Source organism: Lepisosteus oculatus, chromosome 24 (genome assembly GCF_040954835.1).
Source record: "Lepisosteus oculatus isolate fLepOcu1 chromosome 24, fLepOcu1.hap2, whole genome shotgun sequence".
Lineage (NCBI taxonomy): Eukaryota > Metazoa > Chordata > Actinopteri > Semionotiformes > Lepisosteidae > Lepisosteus > Lepisosteus oculatus.
The window spans coordinates 4,715,047-4,734,563 of NC_090719.1; the positions used below are offsets into that span (position 1 = coordinate 4,715,047).

At 38.0% G+C, this 19,517-nt stretch overlaps 1 protein-coding gene across 4 annotated transcripts in view; it reads right to left on the minus strand.

The window, feature by feature from the left end:
- Positions 1 to 19,517, minus strand: part of LOC102685690 (collagen alpha-1(XXVII) chain B) — a 155,604-nt gene that overhangs the window by 59,837 nt on the left and 76,250 nt on the right. For all 4 annotated transcript variants that reach the window (XM_015366777.2, XM_015366773.2, XM_015366775.2 and 1 more), the window contains exons 14-22: positions 18,411 to 18,455; positions 12,798 to 12,851; positions 10,535 to 10,579; positions 9,608 to 9,661; positions 8,836 to 8,889; positions 6,756 to 6,809; positions 4,497 to 4,550; positions 3,219 to 3,272; positions 2,425 to 2,469 (exon numbers count right to left, since the gene is read on the minus strand). In XM_015366777.2, coding sequence (XP_015222263.2) covers positions 2,425 to 2,469; positions 3,219 to 3,272; positions 4,497 to 4,550; positions 6,756 to 6,809; positions 8,836 to 8,889; positions 9,608 to 9,661; positions 10,535 to 10,579; positions 12,798 to 12,851; positions 18,411 to 18,455 — 459 coding nt within the window. The remainder of the gene's footprint in view (positions 1 to 2,424; positions 2,470 to 3,218; positions 3,273 to 4,496; positions 4,551 to 6,755; positions 6,810 to 8,835; positions 8,890 to 9,607; positions 9,662 to 10,534; positions 10,580 to 12,797; positions 12,852 to 18,410; positions 18,456 to 19,517) is intronic.

The window sequence follows — 19,517 nt, forward strand, 5'->3', positions numbered from 1 at the left end:
GAAGATTATCAGTATTTCACAAACTCTTTGGTGGAAAAAAATGTTAATTAGGTGGTGTATCAGGTAAGTGAATCACTGATACACTTCCCTGTGCTGTCTTTTTACATACAGTATAGCTGGGCGAAATCTCCTCTAAGCAGGAAAAGTTGGCACAGAAAACTAAGCAGAAACAGAGCACTGGTAATGAGAAATAGAAAAAAATAGCTGCAAACAGCAGATGTAATCTGTACTTTAAAAGACTGGGAGAAAACTGCTTTTGTAAGGTACAGAACAGACTGACTCATGAGCATTAACATATGTACGTGGGCTAAATATTTGAACACCTACAAGAGTGTGTAGGAGAGGCTGCCCTTAGGAACTTGCAGACAAAGTTCGTGGATGTCTAAAATTAACTCTCTTAGCACTGCCAATGGAATAAACAGTTATTGACAGTCACATTATGCATGGGATAGCAAGAATTGAACCACTGCCAAAGCCTTTTGCAACAAGAATACAGCCAGACAGCAGGATTACTGTATTTTTTAGCTGTCTGGGTGTTTTTATAAATGCTGTTTTCATGTTGCTGCACAATTTACAGTCCAGAATGGGCATCAGTTGTCTGTAATAAACATCACTTCCTCTTGGCTCAGCTGACAGCAAGTTTTATGTGCATATCCTGAGCATGGAAATAAACTGTCTGCTGGATGACAATACAGAACCTCTGTGGATCCTGTATAAAGCTGTGAGACCTTGATGGGCTCAGTTTTTCCACGTATAGTGTGTGGCTGGCAGGTCTTGGAAGGGACTGTAATCGCGGCAAACCTGCCACTAGAGGTCGCCAAAGACCTCTTTTATTTGTAAATAGACAAACCAGGTGGTAATTAGTCAATGAATTAGAGAATTGGTGGTGACAATTCTAAATTTTCATAAGCAGTTAATAAGTATATGTGGGTATATAAAGGTCTTTCAGGGTGTTTGGATTGTAGTAGATGTCTGGAAGGCTACTACTGAGTCTTTTCTTTCCATTTTATTAGACAGAACTGCCTGCTGGCGTGTCCAGTATCCATCAAGGAGTTTTTCCATCTGTTCAGTCCCTTGGGGCCACCTTATTTAAGGTGGGGCTTGTCTCTTAATTCACAAATATATCAGTCAACAAAGTGAATAAAAACATAACTGTTGAAATAAAAGTATTATTATTTCATCATATGCACTTTGATTGTAAACAAAATAAAATTGGTTTAATTAAGGATACAGCTTGCTTTCCAAGAGTAACAGCTTCTGTTTCACTATAGTACTGTAGCGCTTTTATTGTAGTACTGTTGTGCTTAGCCCCACCTTTAAACTTTTTTTAAAGCCCCACATCTAAAAATTCGCTAAGATTGAACTTTTGGGAACATTTTTACACCAGGCTTAGTTAAAATGATGCCAAACCAATAGCAGATTATAAAAATCAAAGTGCTAAAGACACACATCCTCCCCCACCTCTACCAAGCATACAATAAGCTGCATACTGTGGATATTCAGGTAGAGGCTGCACCCAGACAAAATGGACTTTGAAAGAAATAGATCCTGTGTGACAATCCAATGTAAGATTTAGCCGCAGTTGGTTTAGGTATCTTGAGTCGGCAAATCAGGCAAGCTGGTTACTGCCTTATAAGTCTTCCAGCACTTACAAAAATATTTCTCTTTACAGCAGAAGACAGAATATTTAATATGGCAATGAAATTGTGGGATAATGTCAAAACCTTTTTAAAAAAAAACCTGGCAGACTAATGTGTGGTGTCTGAATATAGCACTAACCCACTGCCACTCAGTCCAGTGTTTTACTGCTGACCACAAGCGTTCCAAATGACCAGAGGTCCATAAATGCCCGGCGAGCTTGTTTCCGAGTTTGCTTACTCTTTTGAGATAGACAAGTAAACCTGAAGGTTATGAAGGCCAGTGGCCAAGACGAGAGAAAGTTATTTTCTAGAAAATGCAAAGCAGTCCTTAAAACCAGGCATGAAGAGGTTGGCATTTTGTACCAACAAGTGTGGAGAGAATGAAGAGGCTTTGTGTTTTGAGATTAAATACATTATTATTATTTGTTTTTTTTTTAACCCACCTCCACTTCCCCAACTTTGGAGGACTTCTTTATTTTTTTTTATATTTTTTTTTTCACTCTCTCATTTTTGTTCTTATTAGACAATACCAACAACAACAAAAAAATTACAGTCACAAAAAAATAATAAATCCTTCCAACTAATATCCTTAACAAGCAGTACCATTCAAATATGTCTCTAATGGGACCCAATCATTTCTATACTCGTTAAGTTTCCCCTGTAAATTCTATGAAACATTTTAAAATGTAATTTGTGATACAGCCTCTTTAATCCATTCTTTGTACAACTGTCCTATATTGTCCACCCATTTTATTATGAGATTAAATAAATGATTAAAACTCACCTCTAACCCTGGGGCCCCAGGAGGTCCTATGGGCCCTTCGTCACCCTGGAAACCAAAAGAAACTTACTGAACTTTACATTTTTTTTAAACATAACCATTCATTGCCTTCTAACACAAAGGAGCAATCAATATAGCTTGCTTATTAAATTTGAACTGAACTGTTCTCCAATTGTGCCCAACTTAGTAGTTTCCATTGAACTTTTTTAGATTCCATGCTGTCAAAATAACATCAAGCACAACTTGTAAATGTTTAAGGGTTATAATGAAATAAAAGCACTTTAACTATATGCAATCCATCTACTTTGACAAAAGATTAAAGAATAGTGTATTTAGTAAGCTTTCCATTTCTGGGCACAGAGTTCAGAAAAGGGGATAAGTTATTATCAATAATACAATCATATTAGACTGACCCTTTGAGATACATCAAAACAGTGTTATCCTATACCTATTCTGTAACACCTATCTAATGGATGGCCTAAATCTGAAAATGAAAAAAAAACTATTTTGAGAGCATTACTGATACACATCACACCTGTGTGGATTTTGCATGAGTGTTATATCAGCTGGCACAGAATCATTATGATTTTTTCTTGGTCAATATTTACACGACAAAAGTACAAACTGTTCACATTTCAAAATGTGCTTCAGTTCCAGAATAGATCTCCTTGTGATCCGTCCTCGCTCAGCATTCAAAATATTGCAGTTATAAATGGCCATCCCATTTTTGGCAGAACACATCCTTTCAATGATGTGGACAAATGTGGAAAGACAGTTACTGAGTTTGAGGGTCTCACCTCTAGGCCTGGAACTCCTCTCGGGCCTGGTAAACCTCTGGCACCTGGTTTTCCCTACAAAAAACAGGAATAAAATCTAAAAATACAATTAACTCTCCTAAAAAAGACTCTTTGCTTATGAAATAGTTATAACTTAACAGTCAATGCATTTAAAATCTTGATGTAGGCATTCATAGTGGATTTTGGTTTTTTCTAACCAAAAAACCTGTTACAAAAAACAGGAATAAAATCTAAAAATACAATTAACTCTCCTAAAAAAGACTCTTTGCTTATGAAATAGTTATAACTTAACAGTCAATGCATTTAAAATCTTGATGTAGACATTCATAGTGGATTTTGGTTTATGCTTGGAAAAATTAATAAGAGCACCTACTTTTGGTGACACCAGATGGTTTGATTAGAAAAAAGGATTACAGGTAGGTTATGGATATATGTGAATTCTTCTGCTATTCTTCATCCTGAATGATGATTTGCAAAAGAGCAGGCATATAGATAGCATCACTAAACGTTTAGTTTTTAGAAACTCTTCAGTTGGTGGGTTTTGCTAGAGTGCATCCCAAATTCCCATTAAGCCATAGAGCAGGATGGTGAAAGGAACAATTCTGTCTGTTCCTTAGAAATAACGTACTCCCAGAGGAAGGCACATTTTATCATGTGTTGTGACTTGTTTTTGTGGCACCTTTTTATCATGTTGTGAGAACTGTAGCTGCTAGCCACAGTAACCCATAAAATATATATTGCCCTGCAGCTCACCACTGGTAGCCCAGCCCACTGGTAGCCTGGTCAGTACCTGGATGAGAGACCTCCTGGGAAAAACTAAGGTTGCTGCTGGAAGTGGTGTTAGTGGGGCCAGCATGGGGTTCTCACCCTGCGGTCTGTGTGGGTCCTAATGCCCCAGTATAGTGTAAAAAGGCGCTGTCCTATAGAAGAGATGTAAAACCGAGGTCCTGACTTTGTGGTCATTAAAAATCCCAGGGCGTTTCTCGAAAAGAGTAGGGGCGTTACCCCTGTGTCCTGGCCAAATTTCCCCCTGGCTTTTACCAGTCATGGCCCCCTAATAATCTCCATCTCTGAACTGGCTCCATCACTCTGTTCTCCTCCCCCCTGAGAGCTGGTGTGTGGGAAGCGAACTGGTGCACTCTGGCTGCCATTTTATCATCCAGCTGGGGCTGCACATTGGTGGTGGCAGTGGGATTCCCCATTAACTGTAAAAAGCTTTGAGTGGAGTGTCCAGAAAAGCGCTATATAACTGTAAAGAGAGTATAATTTGTTGCTTACCTTTGGGCCTTCAGGACCGTTTTGCCCTGGTGGTCCAATGTCTCCTGGAAAGCCCTGTCCACAACAGAAAGGAAATGACTTTAAGACCACCTTAGCATTTCAGTCACAGCTCTATTGTTCAATATGGGACCTGTTCCACTTGAAAAGTTCAGCAAAGAAAAATGGGAGCAATACATGAAAGGCCAACCTTTTGGTACAGGCCTTCAGGGTTTAAGAATATTCAAACAGGTAGTTCAAAGAAAAAGAAAAAAAGAGGTCAGCTCTTGTCCAGATAAAAGTGCAGACAGCACTGAAAGGAATTCTGCAGTCTAGCCGTTTAGATTAGATAAAAATAATTCTCAATTAAGGTACCAGACTGCTATACTGCAACTATTTATATAGTGTCTAAGATCCACAAAACATTTACTTTGAAGATTCAAGCAAGCTGCTGTTAGTAGTTTTTCTCCTACATCTTAATCCTTAAGTATTTTACAAATTTACAAAAGCAAAGCTAAACACGTGGCCTCCAAATACTGTAGGCAAACCCTAGTCACTTTGACGGCAATGTATTCTTCTGTTTAATTAAGAGCTGAACGTGACAAGTGGGGAGAGGGGTAGAGATACTGTAAAAATACGGGCAAACTCTTTCTGAAGTCATTTAAGATACTGTAGGTTGTCTTACTTCTATGAGCTTGGCAGCAAAAAATAAATAGAAAACATAACACAAGTTATATTGTTGTAAATCAATTGATAAAGAATAAACTAATATGCTGAATATAGACTAATGTGTTTCTCAGAAATGGTGCTATTGGGCATTCAAAGACATAAGTGTAAATATATTTAATTTCTATGGATTTAATTGGGAGTTTCTTTCATTAAAGAAAGCTTAAAGTTTAAAAGTTTAAACTAAACTATTGCAGTTGTTTGACATAATGATCAGCTTCTGTTGTGTGTAACCAATTGTCTCTTCATGAGGCAGACATTTTAAGAGATCAGCTACACATGGGAGACTATTTCAATAAAAAGCATACTGTATAAAAAGGCAATCAAAGAGCAAAGAACACCATCAGTGTTCTTACAGGCCTGACATGCGACTAATTTGGCCTTATCAGGTGTGATACCAAAACGTTGTTTTCTTTCTTCTTTTTTTTCAGCAGGGAATAAACCTATTACTTGTTCCTTTGCAGCCTACGCATGCTGACGAAGCTACCCACCTGAACTAATCTGGCCTTTACTAAAATGTAACATTTTAGAGAAAAAGAAGAATTTCAGTCTTTTCAATGCCAGCAGGGGGAGCAATTACCAAAAGCTGTAGCAAAAAAAAGCAAAAGTAAAAATAGTTTTTTGTCTGAACATAGGGAAATGAATGCTTTGGTTTTTGCCTGGTGGATACTTATGATGTCCTTATGTTCAGGAAGAATTATGCAGGAAACTGGGGTTTAGCATGTTTACCACAGCAGCCCTGCCTGAGACAAACTGTGACTGCTTGCTTTGAGACTCCATGCTATTCTGCATTTTTCAGTGTGTAATGTTTTCTCATGAGCGTGGTAAACATGTAAATTGCTACCCAGTGCCAGCTTCCACTGTTCGCCTACATTGTTAACGCTTTCACTTTGCTGTACACCAGAGTGTTCCTTTGTTGCTCCCATTTGTAGAGTGAAAAGTGGTATTTTGATGTACTTTCTCCAAGCACATACCACTCGATAAACAACAGATTGTTTTGCATTGTTTGATCCATCCCTACATAACATCTGTAATAATTCAGTAACATCTTTCTCTAGTTAAAAATCTCAGACTGACAAAACCTAATATTACAAACTGATATCTCTCATTTTAAAGCAATGAAAACATTTAAAAAATGTTTTAAGGAGGCGCTGGGAGATTTTTAAAATATATGTTTTGTTTTAAAGACTTGTTTAGCAATAACAAAAGGCTCAGTTATTATTCAACTAAATTTGCCAAAGCAATTCGCAACAGGATCTAAGATGAACCTGGGGTAATGGCAAGAATGTCTTTTATACCTGTTAACCACACCTCTCAACTACAGAAAAGTTCAAACAGCCTGAAAAGCGAATAGCAGCAGAGAATGGCTTTCATTTCGATTCCAGCTAGGGGGGCTGCCGTAGGTGGTCTTAAGAGTTACAATTACTGAATATCTATAGGCTGTTTGTGCGCTTTGAAAAGTTAGAATATCAGAATATTGATTGTGGTCAAGTAAGATGTACTGCACACTCATTCCATATGAGCAGACTATACATCGCTGGAATAAAGAACACTTACCTCAGGGCCTGGTGGGCCTGGTAAGCCATCTTGCCCTTTCTCACCTTGCTTTCCCTTTAAAAGAAGAAAATAAGGAAGGTACAGTGTATGGAGAACTGGACATAGCATCTACTGAATAGTACAGTCTACTTATGGATTTAAGAGCCCTTTCACACTTAACTCATCATAGCATAATTTTCGTGGTTTCCTTCTGTTCGCTTGGATTAATGAGGAACAGGTTGTTAAGAAGTTCCTTTAGAGAGCTTGGAGTACATCCTTTTTCTGCATTGCTAAGGTGACAACACCTTTACAATCCTTGATAGGGTGCTAGTTAACCCCAGGGTTAACCCCAGCACTACTGCGGGGTAGACTGGAATGATCAGGGGTAGAGTACCATTCTCAAGTATTTTCTGCAGTGGGGACTTGAACCCACATCCTCCTGATTAAAAATCCAGAATGCTTAGCACTGGTCTATCCAGCTTCCTGTTGTTTGCAATAAGGCCCTTCAATATTTCAGTAACGTCACTCTTGACTCTTTCAGGCAGGGGTCTTAAACTCAGTTCTTGGAGGTCCTTGTGTGTTCTGGGTTTCGTTCCAACCCGATGACTCAGTTAAACACTCGATATGTACCGTTACCTATAAAACTTCCTGGAGCCTGGCTAGTAGTATAATTGGGCAGAAATAAAGAACTAATGTCACCAAGGATTTGACTTAGAACTCAGGAATAAAAAGTTGAAGACACTAGGCCCTCCAAGAGCTGAGTTTTAGACTTTAAGACAGATAAAGCAAAACCAATTAGTCCCTGGCATCTAAAATTTACAAGTACAATAAACATGGAGTGTGTGTCTGTGGGATGGCTTACCCTGTGGGAAATTATATTCTTAAAAATAATAGCAGTTGTTTTAAAACATCAAATGTTTGTCTTCAAATCTGCATTAAATGACAATAATATGAAGCAAGGGTCTCAATCTCAATTTGTCTTTTTGTTCCACCCACATTCCTAGGTAAATACTGTAATGGGCTAATTACTTAATTAGCTACATAACTGCAACACCTCAAATCAGGCTCTGATGTAATCTGATCTAACTGTAACTGGAGCTTTACTGAAGTATGTCTCATGTAGTAAAACTAACTGAGAAAAATCCTATTTATGTCTAATTCATATCATATACAGGTTAACTGTTTAATTGACTACTCAGATTGGAAAACATGCATAAGCATTTCATTGCACTTGTGCATATGACAAACTGAACTGACAGTCAGAAGAGGCAAATGAACTGAGTTTGTGAACCCTGATACATAGAAATAAATGTGCAGCCATCTAAATTTAATTACTTATATAATGACTATATAACGTCCACAGATATGCCTGTGATGCAGTTTTCTTAAAATATGCAGTATGGTCATGACATTTGCAAATTTAACATGACCAAATACTGTTATTGGCCATTTGGTCCATCTGATGGGGTCATCCGATGGTTCAATCCATTGGATGTTCAATCCAATGGACTGGAACAGCATAGCAAGATGAAACCAAACCAAAGGTTAGACACATTTCAAATTAGCAGTACAACAGAGTAGAATTGCGAGACGAATCTTGCTGGGGAGTGAGCCTCTTTCTGCCCTCTGCCCAAATACCCACTTCCTAGCATTCGCATCTCAACATGGTCTTGTTTTCCTATTGTATCAAGCATTCTGGTCTGTGTCAGGGGCTTGAGGAAATGACAGGCTGGAGATTACTTTACAGGGCTCACTGACAGTTTTATTGCCCTATTCATTACATTCATTACTATTCGTGCTGATCACGAAGGGAGAGACAAAAAGTGCAGGCATCCCCTGGTCGCAGATGACGGATTCATGTTCTTTATGTTAACTGATCACATTAAGCTTGTGATTAATGTTATTTCTTTAGTTAATTTGACTTTATGTTAATTACTATAACATTGATCATCATAAGGGAGGGTTACGTGTGTCTTTTAACGATACATACTATATACTGTAGTACATTATGCAATGGTATAGTGAAGGACTTGGTTAAATGTGAATTTGGCTGTTAGCAACAGTTTAAAAAAGTACAAATGCAGGTTGTCAGGACACTCACCTGTGGTCCTGCTTTTCCTCTCATTCCTGGCAGCCCTGGCAAACCTGGATTACCCTAAACCACCAGGCAGAACAAGTCAGAGAACAACACAAAAGGAGGAACACAGAATTTTCAGGAGGAGAGTCAAGCACAGCCACAGTAAGACAACTCTGAATGATGTATTCAGATTTAGATTAATTCTGCACAGCTGTAAAGATTTTAGATTTGTTTTGTGCCATGATTGTTTTCAGCTCGTTGGACCCTATGAGGACAGAGAGAGCAATGGCGAACATAATGACCTAACGATGAATGAAGTTAAAATGAATACACGAAGGTCAAGAGACAGGACAGGTTCCTCCCACCTGATAAGACATACAAGGCTGAATCAAAGCTTCCTGCTCTCTCTTTCTGTTCCTGTTATCTTTTTTCCAGCCAAACTCTAAATTACTTAACGTGACTGGGACTTGTTTTGCTTATATAGGCCTTTTCAATTGCTTTCAGTTCTTAAAATGATGCGGTTTTAAAGTAGTACAAAACAATTTATTTGTAACTTGGAATCCAGTATTACTTAAGAGTGAAAAACAACTCGGGTCTCACTTTCGCTTTCCAGCAACATGGAGACTTATCTTTAAATTGTAATTTATTGTTCCTCTTTACTGAGGTATTGCACATTTCTGAAACATTTAAATGCAATACTGACACAAACAACAGGCAATGGCCTTTTTGAAAAGTGTACTCAAGTTTATCTAACACAGGTTTGATTAACTGAATTAAGATGAATGAAGTTGAGTACCTTGTCGCCCGGATATCCAATTTCTCCTGGAATCCCAGGAACTCCAATTTCACCCTGCAAGACAAGAGAGAAGAAACACGGTTAAAGGTTCAAGCTCAGCAAATGGTAATATACCTATAAAAATAATGATCTCAACAAACTAGGATGAAACAAATCTAAGACACACTGAAATAGCATTCACAGAACGTTATCATTTTGAAATCTAGGCACAGGAAACAAATACGGGCTGCAAACATGTAGAACTCTTTTCTTTGTGTTACATTGTTTACAACGTCAAAAATTCTACATTTAGATCTCAGACAGGTAGGCCAAAATTACAAACGTGCAGCACAAGGGAGGAATCTTAGATTTTCAGGATTAGATCCCTGGAAACATCAATTCATTTTACTCTTAAAGCACCAAATTTGTAACTGACGCGCCAGATTAGTTTAAAAAGGCAATACAATTGAAGTGACAATAGGAATGCGTAACTTTGGAAATCCGTCACACTAACACCTCCCACTCCACGTTTCAGAACTACAATTCCCATAATTAAGCAAAGATCTTTCTTAAGGTTTTGTTCTTAAATAAAACAGTCAAAAGAGTTCATTAGGTTATATTTCTGAAGAAGCTAGCCATTGCATTGCATCTGCAGCACGGCACTGTGAAATATAGAGGAAAACACTAACATTTTGAACTGCATAAAAGTTTAAATGTACCACATTATCTTCTCTTCAAGCACAAAGACGCACTGATCTATCCTGAACTGTTTGTCAATTATGCAGGAGGAACAATGTCGAACTGCACAGTTATAGGACACAAGCAGTGTGTGTGCATGAAAGGGGCCAGTGGACTCTACAGAGCATCTCTTTGTGTGGGAGGAATCCAAAAGGCTGTCAGATCACATGCTTTACAAAACACAGGGCAATAAGGGAGTATTCAGATCACCTTATCACCTTTCAGTCCTGGTTCTCCTGGATTGCCGGCCACCCCCTGAAAAATATCCAGCCACAGATTAAAACTGATCCCTCTGAAACTGTTACCCCCCCCAAGAACAATTCAAGTCAAATGCACACAGGACACCAGGAAGGTGTATATGTTTTAAATTAAAATATTTTAGTATAGTTTATGACGCTGAGGTTGTTTTCATTTCAAATATAAATATCTGTAACTGTAAATAATGCAATGAAAGTATCACATCTGCCCGGGAGGCGTTTGGAAGACCTTTAACATAACTACATGAAACACCTCACCTAGAAACAATTAAGGCAATACAAGCCAAAAAGCATGAGAGGGAAGTGAAGACAGCCAGGAGATTTCTGTAATTTATGAGCAAAAGTAATGCTTGCCTGTCAGCACCTCTTCCTCTCTGGATTGGAAATTAATATATTACAATTGAAAAATGAACTGCAACACTTTACAAATTCAACTCATGCTTCAAGACAAGATAAAGTACAGTTAAATCAGTAAGCTAGCACTTGAACATTTCAGGATTGGTGAGCAAGTTTCTGATGATGCAGTTTGAAACTCACTTATGGCATTGAGCACATGGTGAATTCAAGGCAAGTTCCCCAGTGGCTCCACAGGTTAATTAAATGAAAGCATGCAAACAAACTGGTTCAAACATTCCCTCCATTCAATCTGCCAGATGGTGATATTTGGTGGTAGTTTATGACGTGTACAACTATCCAGCCTTTCCCACAGATGCTCTACTGGGTAATTAAATCCAGTGAAACAGCAGGCCAATATATGACATTGATTTCAGATTGATGCAGAATGGTTCGACTGACCCTAGCTATCTAGGGATGAACATTATCATATTACAACAGATTAAGTCATTGATGGTGGTACAGGTGTAGCAATTGAAGGCAGAAAATACTGTGAGTTGAGATTACAACTGACAACAACAAGGTGACCACTAAAAGACCCGCAAGCCATTACACTGCTGCCACCAGAACAATGGGGTTCCCCAACACTTCCTCCAGAAATAAATGTCCCTTGTCATTGTCAAATTGGACATGGAACCAGGATTCGCCAGAAAATGCCAGGCCTTACCTACTGTATATCCAGGGTGTTAGATCCATGTTAATGCACAAACTGTCTTACAGCCCAGTGATAAGTACTGTAATGAATACTGGCAGCTATCAGGAGACTAATGATCATGAGTGGATTTAGGGGTATTCCTCGATGTCCACTTCTTAGCAGGTAGAGCTGTTCCCATGCAGAAACTCCCCATCAGGAGTTCTACTTGAGTCATTATATGGGAGGAGCGGTGGCTCTGTGGCTAAGGATCTGCGCCTGTGGCTGGAAGGTTGCTGGTTCAAATCCCACAGATGGCAGAGGAATCCTACTTCGTTGGGCCCCTGAGCAAGGCCCTTAACCCCAACTGCTCCAGGCTGTACAATGGCTGACCCTGCGCTCTGACCCCAGGTCTCTCCCTATCTGTGTGTCTGTGTGTCTCATGGAGAGCAAGCCGGGGTATATGAAAAGACAAATTCCTAATGCAAGAAATTATATGTTATATGCAGATGAGTGGATCTGACCTGATACCACTATTGTCTAATGTAGTGATGGTGGATAAATGCCCCATTGACCAGCTGTCAGCAATATTCCACACTCCATTCCGTATCTGTCCTATTTAGCTAAGGCATTGTTGCTGTGAGATTAAAACGGGTGAATACAGCCTTACATGTGCAATCTGTCAATCATACATTTTTTGCCACATCTAAATTGTTGCAACTGTCATTTCACGCTCAGGCGATAATGAGGTGGAGGTTCTGACATTTCCTCACAGACAAACTCTCATCATTTATCATTCCGACAGATGACTTGGTTAGCACTGAAACGTGTTTAGAAAAATGAGCTGCATGTTTCACAGCATTTCATTTAATCATGGCCAGCAAAACAAATTAGATGAATAAGAAACAGGCTATACATATGAACCTACGCCAACAATATCTAATTATTCATACACCAAAAAAGTGTAATAAAATAGTTTACTAAAATGGATGTTGTGCTCAGTGTGGACACTTTGAAACTGGAAAGAAAATATGGTGTTTTCACAGGGGTGAACAAACAGTAACAAGATGTTTACACAACAAGTGAAAGTCGAATCACATTAAAATTGAACCTTCTCCCCTTTTGTCAGGCTGAGCAGCTGATGAACAAATGAAAAGAATAGGGGCAGAAACATGAGTACTGAGGTGGTTACCTTGAGTCCCTGTGGCCCTGGAAGTCCCATTTGCCCAACAGGACCCATGTCACCCTGGTACCAAGAGAAACACAGAACCAAAATGTCAGAAGGCCATTCAGGAACTCGGAACAAGAGCAGTGGGAACACAGCTTGACCCTCAACAGACGACACGAAAAGCCTTAATTAGCAGAGGCTGGAAGAGCAAACAGTGTCAAGTTCAGAGCCAAGGAAGAGTTTCAAGGGCTCTGATCCATGGGACAAGGAACTCTGGGACACCAGCCAAGAAGGCACAAATAAAGAAGGTTTCAGACTAATAACACTAACAATTTAGCTCGAAAGAGATGTCATATTTGTGGCTACACTGATTTCAAAAGGCTTCAGTCACCAACACTTAATACACCCTTTTAAAAATAATCATTCTGGGATGTAAAATGACAACATTCGTTAGCTGCCAATATTTAGAGGGGCCGTATGGGTGATAAGACTCCAGACCTAATCTTATTTTAATTGCTGATGCTGCCACAGAGGACAAAAGACCAACTGAAACAGGCAATCTGAGTAAGTTTTTCACATTGGATGAGGGCACGATGGAAACATTTTACTTGCTTGGCAGAAACAAACTGTCTTTTTGTTTTCTAATCAAATTAACACACATTTTGAAATATTTCAGAGAAGTAATCATTTGGATGATAGTTTAAGAAATACAAAACCCAACCATATCCTTTATACTGTACAAGTTAGTATGACTAGCATTACTGCCATGACTCCAGCAGTAATGGCAAAAGTATCAGCACGTCTAGCAGTAGTAAAAGAATCTAGTACATGTGCCAAAGTAATGACCAGTAACATACTTCAAATACAGCTCTTGGAGTTTTACTCTAAATGCTGTACTTGACCATGGAGAGCAGGGTGTTGGACGTTTGTTCAGGGCCATACACAGTCTCACTGGATGAGTCTAAACAGTCCACTGCTCAGCACATCACAATGGACTGTGGTTCTGTCTCTAAACACTATCCCGGCTATGCCATAAAACAAGGTTAGTCTCTGCCAAACAGAAAAGAATCTCTCATGAGACGGTCGTCTTGTTCCAGTGAACATGCCGGCTGGCATGAGTCAGAGTCACCTTACGGAAAGTTTACATTGTAGTTGGGTTATTCTATTGCATAAACTATCCATGTTTTTTTTTACTTCTTTTTATAAACCACATAGTCCCCACATCATATTTTATTGCCATTCTGGAATGCTTGTAATAATTTCATCACATTTGTCATTAAAGGTAAAAACATAGCCATAGATTTTTAAATTGTTGCTTTATTTGTCCTACGTTATTCTGTTAAGGAAAAGTGAGATTTTTACATTTCACTGAACTGTGTAGTCCTATTAAGCTCCAACCAAATACTAAGGGACATTAATTATTACTTGTAGTCCTCTTAATTCATATTCTGTAGGTATGTTATTGAGCTTAGGTATACCTCATCTCTAAGTGGTTAAATTGATATTTATATAGTTGCAAGGGCATTTAAAATGGAGGACAGCATGACTTGACCAAAACACTTGCTGAGATTATGAAACACACCACCCAGCCATGTTAAAGCCAATACACTTCCTTCAAAAAATGGCTGGATGAGATCCTTAACTACTAATTACCAAATGGGTTAGATAGTAGGCCATTTGCTGCCTCGTTTCCAACTATTCTTATGCTCCAAATAACAGAAACAATGGTAAGTGCAGTATATTTAAGCAATTTGTCTGAAGTGACCATTTTGTTTCCCTCTGTTCTTGCAATCACATTTATTTTGTATGTTTATTCCAAAAATTCTTATTTTTATCCATTTTCCATTTTTCTAAATTTCCCAGCATACAATACTGTGATCGGCTTCAGAAGGTGAATGATGGTTTTTGTTTAGTCAACAGTTTGCCTTAAGAATTCAAGACACTAAACTGCAATGAACTGTGAATAACATGGACTAGATCACAGAGCCCTCAACCATTAACAACAGCAAGGATCTTGGTGGGTCACTGCTAACTCCACACTATTTATGATTTTAACTATAGGGATCTATTCTACACTTTCTAGAAGTACTCAGGCAGTGAGTGTTTGTCATATTTGAATGTTGCAAAGGAATTTACTGTATATTAATAAAAATATGAGCAACACATGTTTATACCCGAAAATGTACAAACATGGTTTGATATTACCAAGTTGCTGTACAGTTACAAAATGCAAAATACTACCCCTTTCTTTTGCAGCTGACAAATTCATTATTAAAGACCACTTCTTGAACAACTGACACATACTTTATCAGTCCTATCACAGCAGTGTTTACAGGCAGACATTAAAAGAAGATAAACATTAAAAGCAGACAAAGTATTGTATCGGTTCCGAAAGGAAATATTAAAGATTCACAACTATATTTGCTGCTAAGCAAGATAAACAATATAATGTAATTTGTACTCTAAGTTAACTCCCTTTACTAAGGTTAAATAAAGTCTGAAAACTTTACCATGCAACCAATTTATAAAATTACTATGAAATGTGTTAGTGGTCTAGAGTATTGCAAGAGTCTCCAATGTGAGGCATTATGATATTATGGAGAATACAGTGTTTTGGGATCACCAAACTGTATTAATATCGCCATTTTGTTATTCATCGGTTTGTCCTAGCCTTACAGAATCCCTTGCAGTAAAGACTCTGTATTAAGTGGATGGGAGGAGTAATACAGATGTGTTTTCTGGAAATACAAGTTGCCGTTCCAAGTCCAATGCATGTCACATCATCAATACGCACGAATGTTCAAAGCAACAGCTGTTGCACTCAGCACTCTAAGATAAACAGTCACTTGGAAGGTTCAAGGCAGATATCTATTTTTTCCTCTTATTCATGATCAAATGTTGAAGATGAGGAATAGGACAACAAATATTAAAGAGCTTTTTGATTGCTTCCAGATGACTTCATTTGCCTTTTGCAACTGTTAGCTTGAAATTTCAACATGGAACTGAATCATCAATCCAAAGGCAGACACAGGAGATAAACAGTGCTGAAAGATGGAAGGCAAATGAATGGGAAGAGAAGGCTGATTAAATCCCATCAGTGACTGGGATAAGCAGTGGATATTAGCTCCCTCTCAATGAGTAAATGTATCCAATATTTAAGTCAGTCGTGGTCACCTGGGAAGTTACAATATAAGAACATTGATTTTTAAACCCAGTAACACTCATCTTTCTATTTCCTTTCTGTCTCACTGAGGCAATGTCGTCTTTCTATTTCTGCTGAGGCGAATTCAAATGAAAGAATTTCAGGAATCTCTAATGTTGGCTTGCTAGGCCACTTTGATTTACAGTTTATTTGTCTGTTGAATTTCCTTTGCTTTCCTTGTGTTTTTGTTCTTGTTCTCACCACAAGCTGGATCCTCCCCATTAAATGGGCAGCTGGCAGCGTTGTGAGCTTCGGCTGCGTCTTCAAAGTTAGCACGGGTACGAATTTTGGTCTGTATAGCACAACGTCGAGAAACAAGATCTATGCCTGTGCTTACCAATTGATGTCACCATAAAGGAAACATTAAACTATAACAGGAATTTATAAGTAAGGATACATTTTAAAGCCAATTCACATAAGTTAAGCGAAATTCATAAAGCCTATTTAACTCTTTTGCTCCAGGAATTGAAACAAACAAAAAGAACTCTTGTACAGGAAATAATCATCACACTACTTTGGTACAATTGGTCAAAACATTAAATTCTTCTCTTTAATGTTTGTTTCCTTTCAAGCAAAGATAAACATTAAAGAGAAGATTTTAATGTTTTGACCAATTGTACCAAAGTACAATATACTAATATACTAAGAATATACAAACTAAAAAAAGGAGAGTTGGCTTTTCACTGTAATGCAAACAATTTTCAAGCATAATCCATTTACAAACTAACTTACAAGCACGGATTACACGTACAAAGACATTTGGCTCTAACCATTTAACAGGAAAAATGTCCGTTTTACAGCATGTGTTTCCTAAATCATGTTAACGAACAAGTAAATGTTTATTCCATGCTGAAAAGAGACACAACATTTCTTGACTTGTTCCTTTGCAACCTACACATGCTGACACTGCTACTGAAACTTCATAAAACGTTATACTAGAAAGTTCCCTAGACATCCTTTTGTAAAAGCCTGAAATGGATATGAGTTTAAAAGATTACATGAAGTCATCAAATATGCCCAGCACAGTGAAACATATTTTGAGCTGCAAGTATTAATTGGTTTGTGAGTGAAGGGAAATATATTCATAAGGAAAACAATGCTTCCACCCCGAGGCTGTTTCTAAACGCAATCCAGCCTTTTGCAATGCAAAATGCTGTTTACCATTCTGTTCTCAGATTAGATGCAGATCTAGTAATAAAAACAGTGACATTTTTAACATCAGCAATCAGCTGCTTGCCAACATAATAATTACTAGCATTATGGTGTCTTAGAATAGTGTATCAGGAAAGGCGAACTTGCACAGGGTATAATCTTGAGCTATTATGTGGCTCTGTACTGATGTTTAAAGGTTTGCAGCTCTTAGGAATCTTTTTTAAGTATTTATAATGCACCAGTTCCTGCACTGGTGCCCACTGACTGACATCTTTTGGGGTTTTTGAGTTTAACTCCTTTCTCCCATCATGCAACAGCAAAAGGCACAGAATGACCTACAAATGCACAACAGTTTATTGAAAAAATATCAATAGATTTCTTTGGCTTATAGTGACTATGACCCACTTTGTTTACAAATCAAGTTGCTGTTGATGTTTTTAATGCAATAATTATAAAGTTTACTCTGATTTTGCAATGTGAAAATGCTCTTTTAAAGAATCGTCGTGAAGGTGACTGAAGACAATATAGATAAAAATGTTATTCAAAATACAATTGACAGTTTTGTTATAACATTTGGAGATTTTCAATCTGAACAGTATGGCACATTTCACAGGACACTCTTTAGCTCTAAAAATATCAAACACGTCAACTTTCTTTTTGAGAGTTGAAACTACTCTTTGAACTTTGATACACAAATGCAGGTCTTCTAACACTAATGGATTTATTTTTCCTTACCACATAATGATAAAGGTTAAATCAGTGAAAGATGCTTTTAACTCATAAAGGGCGATGCAAAAGAACTATTAGCACCTTCTAGTTTATCTACAATAGAACATTGTTGAGGAGAATTCTAACCATTCCTTTCATTACATTGCAATAGTACTCTATTAGCAAGCAATGATACCACATGGTATTTTACCCAAAACTCTGAATTTTTCCTTCTTCCTCCATCTTTTCTGGTATCTTTAATCACAAGCTGTATATGGACTTACACAATTTTCATCAATACAGCGAGTGTAACATTCCTGGCCACGCTGGAAGGGCCATTTAACTTTAGTTTTCCATTTCAGAGCTCAGACACAGCCCCCTGCAGGTTCAAGAAAAATGTGCAGGTACCTGGGAGACAACTGAGAGACTGGGAAAAACACACACTATGTACAGCTTGTTTATGGTGTCCCAACGTTCCTAGGCACAGTGTAGCTTTCCTAGTTAGTACACCAAAAGGTTGAAAGAAAAAAACAGAATGCAGACAGGGAACAATTAATGGATATTTATATACTTACAATGAGCCCAGGAACTCCATTAGGACCAGGGGCACCCATTTCTCCCTAAAAGGAAAGAAAGTTTCTAAGGTTATTGGCTCTATTCTAAACAAATACAGCCTGAAAAGTAGCTCAGTGTTCAGTCGAGCTAGCGGGGAGGGGAAGACCTCTCCATCTGTCCCTTGATAGCTAGTGTAATCTGCAGTTCCCATCTCCAGAAAGCATGCTAATGAAAGGAACCCTGGTTGTTTTTACACAGAGAGTCGCTTGTTGTCCTTCTCCACCAGCCCACAGTTATGTGTGATGCTGACTTCCCCTCATACCAGCGGCCAGGATGAAAAGAAACTCTTTAGCAGGGAGGAGAGATAGCAGTTACAGGCTTCACAACAGTCACTGAGAGGAAGGAAGGGGATTTTTTGGTTGTTTTTTTTAATGGAGGAAAAAAAATGTATGGGGACAATTTGGAAGCCAGTGTTCCTTTATGAAAGAAAAAAAAGCAAAGCCCACTGCTCTCAGCCCGGCAAACATCTAAAAATAAATTTTAAATATGTTAGTCGCTTAGAATTCCTCCCAGACAGTTGAGCAAATTAAAGTTTCAGCCGACAGTATCTAATATTGTCGCGGCTGTTACCCATCAATTACTATTAGAAAATAGATTAAAGCAACATGTTAAGACAGCTTTCAAAGGCAATGTACTCATTAGACAGCAGGGACCTGAGCTAAAACACACTTTATTTTCTGCGCATATGGACTGTGGTTTTCACACCAGGGCTGCAGAATGTTTATAATTGAATTAATTTCTGACAAAATATTTGAAAAACGTTTCTCATTTTCAATTTAAAAGAAGCAAGCAAAAGGTATCCAGTGACAGACTTGACTCTATTTGCTTACAGTAAAGACCCATGGCTTAGATCTAGAGTTACACACAAAATCATAATACCTTTCAAATACAAATCACTGTGTGAATTAACTTCATCATATTATAAATTCTAACGATACTTTTGCTACACAATATGACAATAAATATGTTGTGCCTAAAAACCAAAAAGATATGTCAAATTGTCAAAAATAAAAGACATTTGACAAAAATCAGCAATCAAACTTCAGGAGTTGCACATCTTACAAACT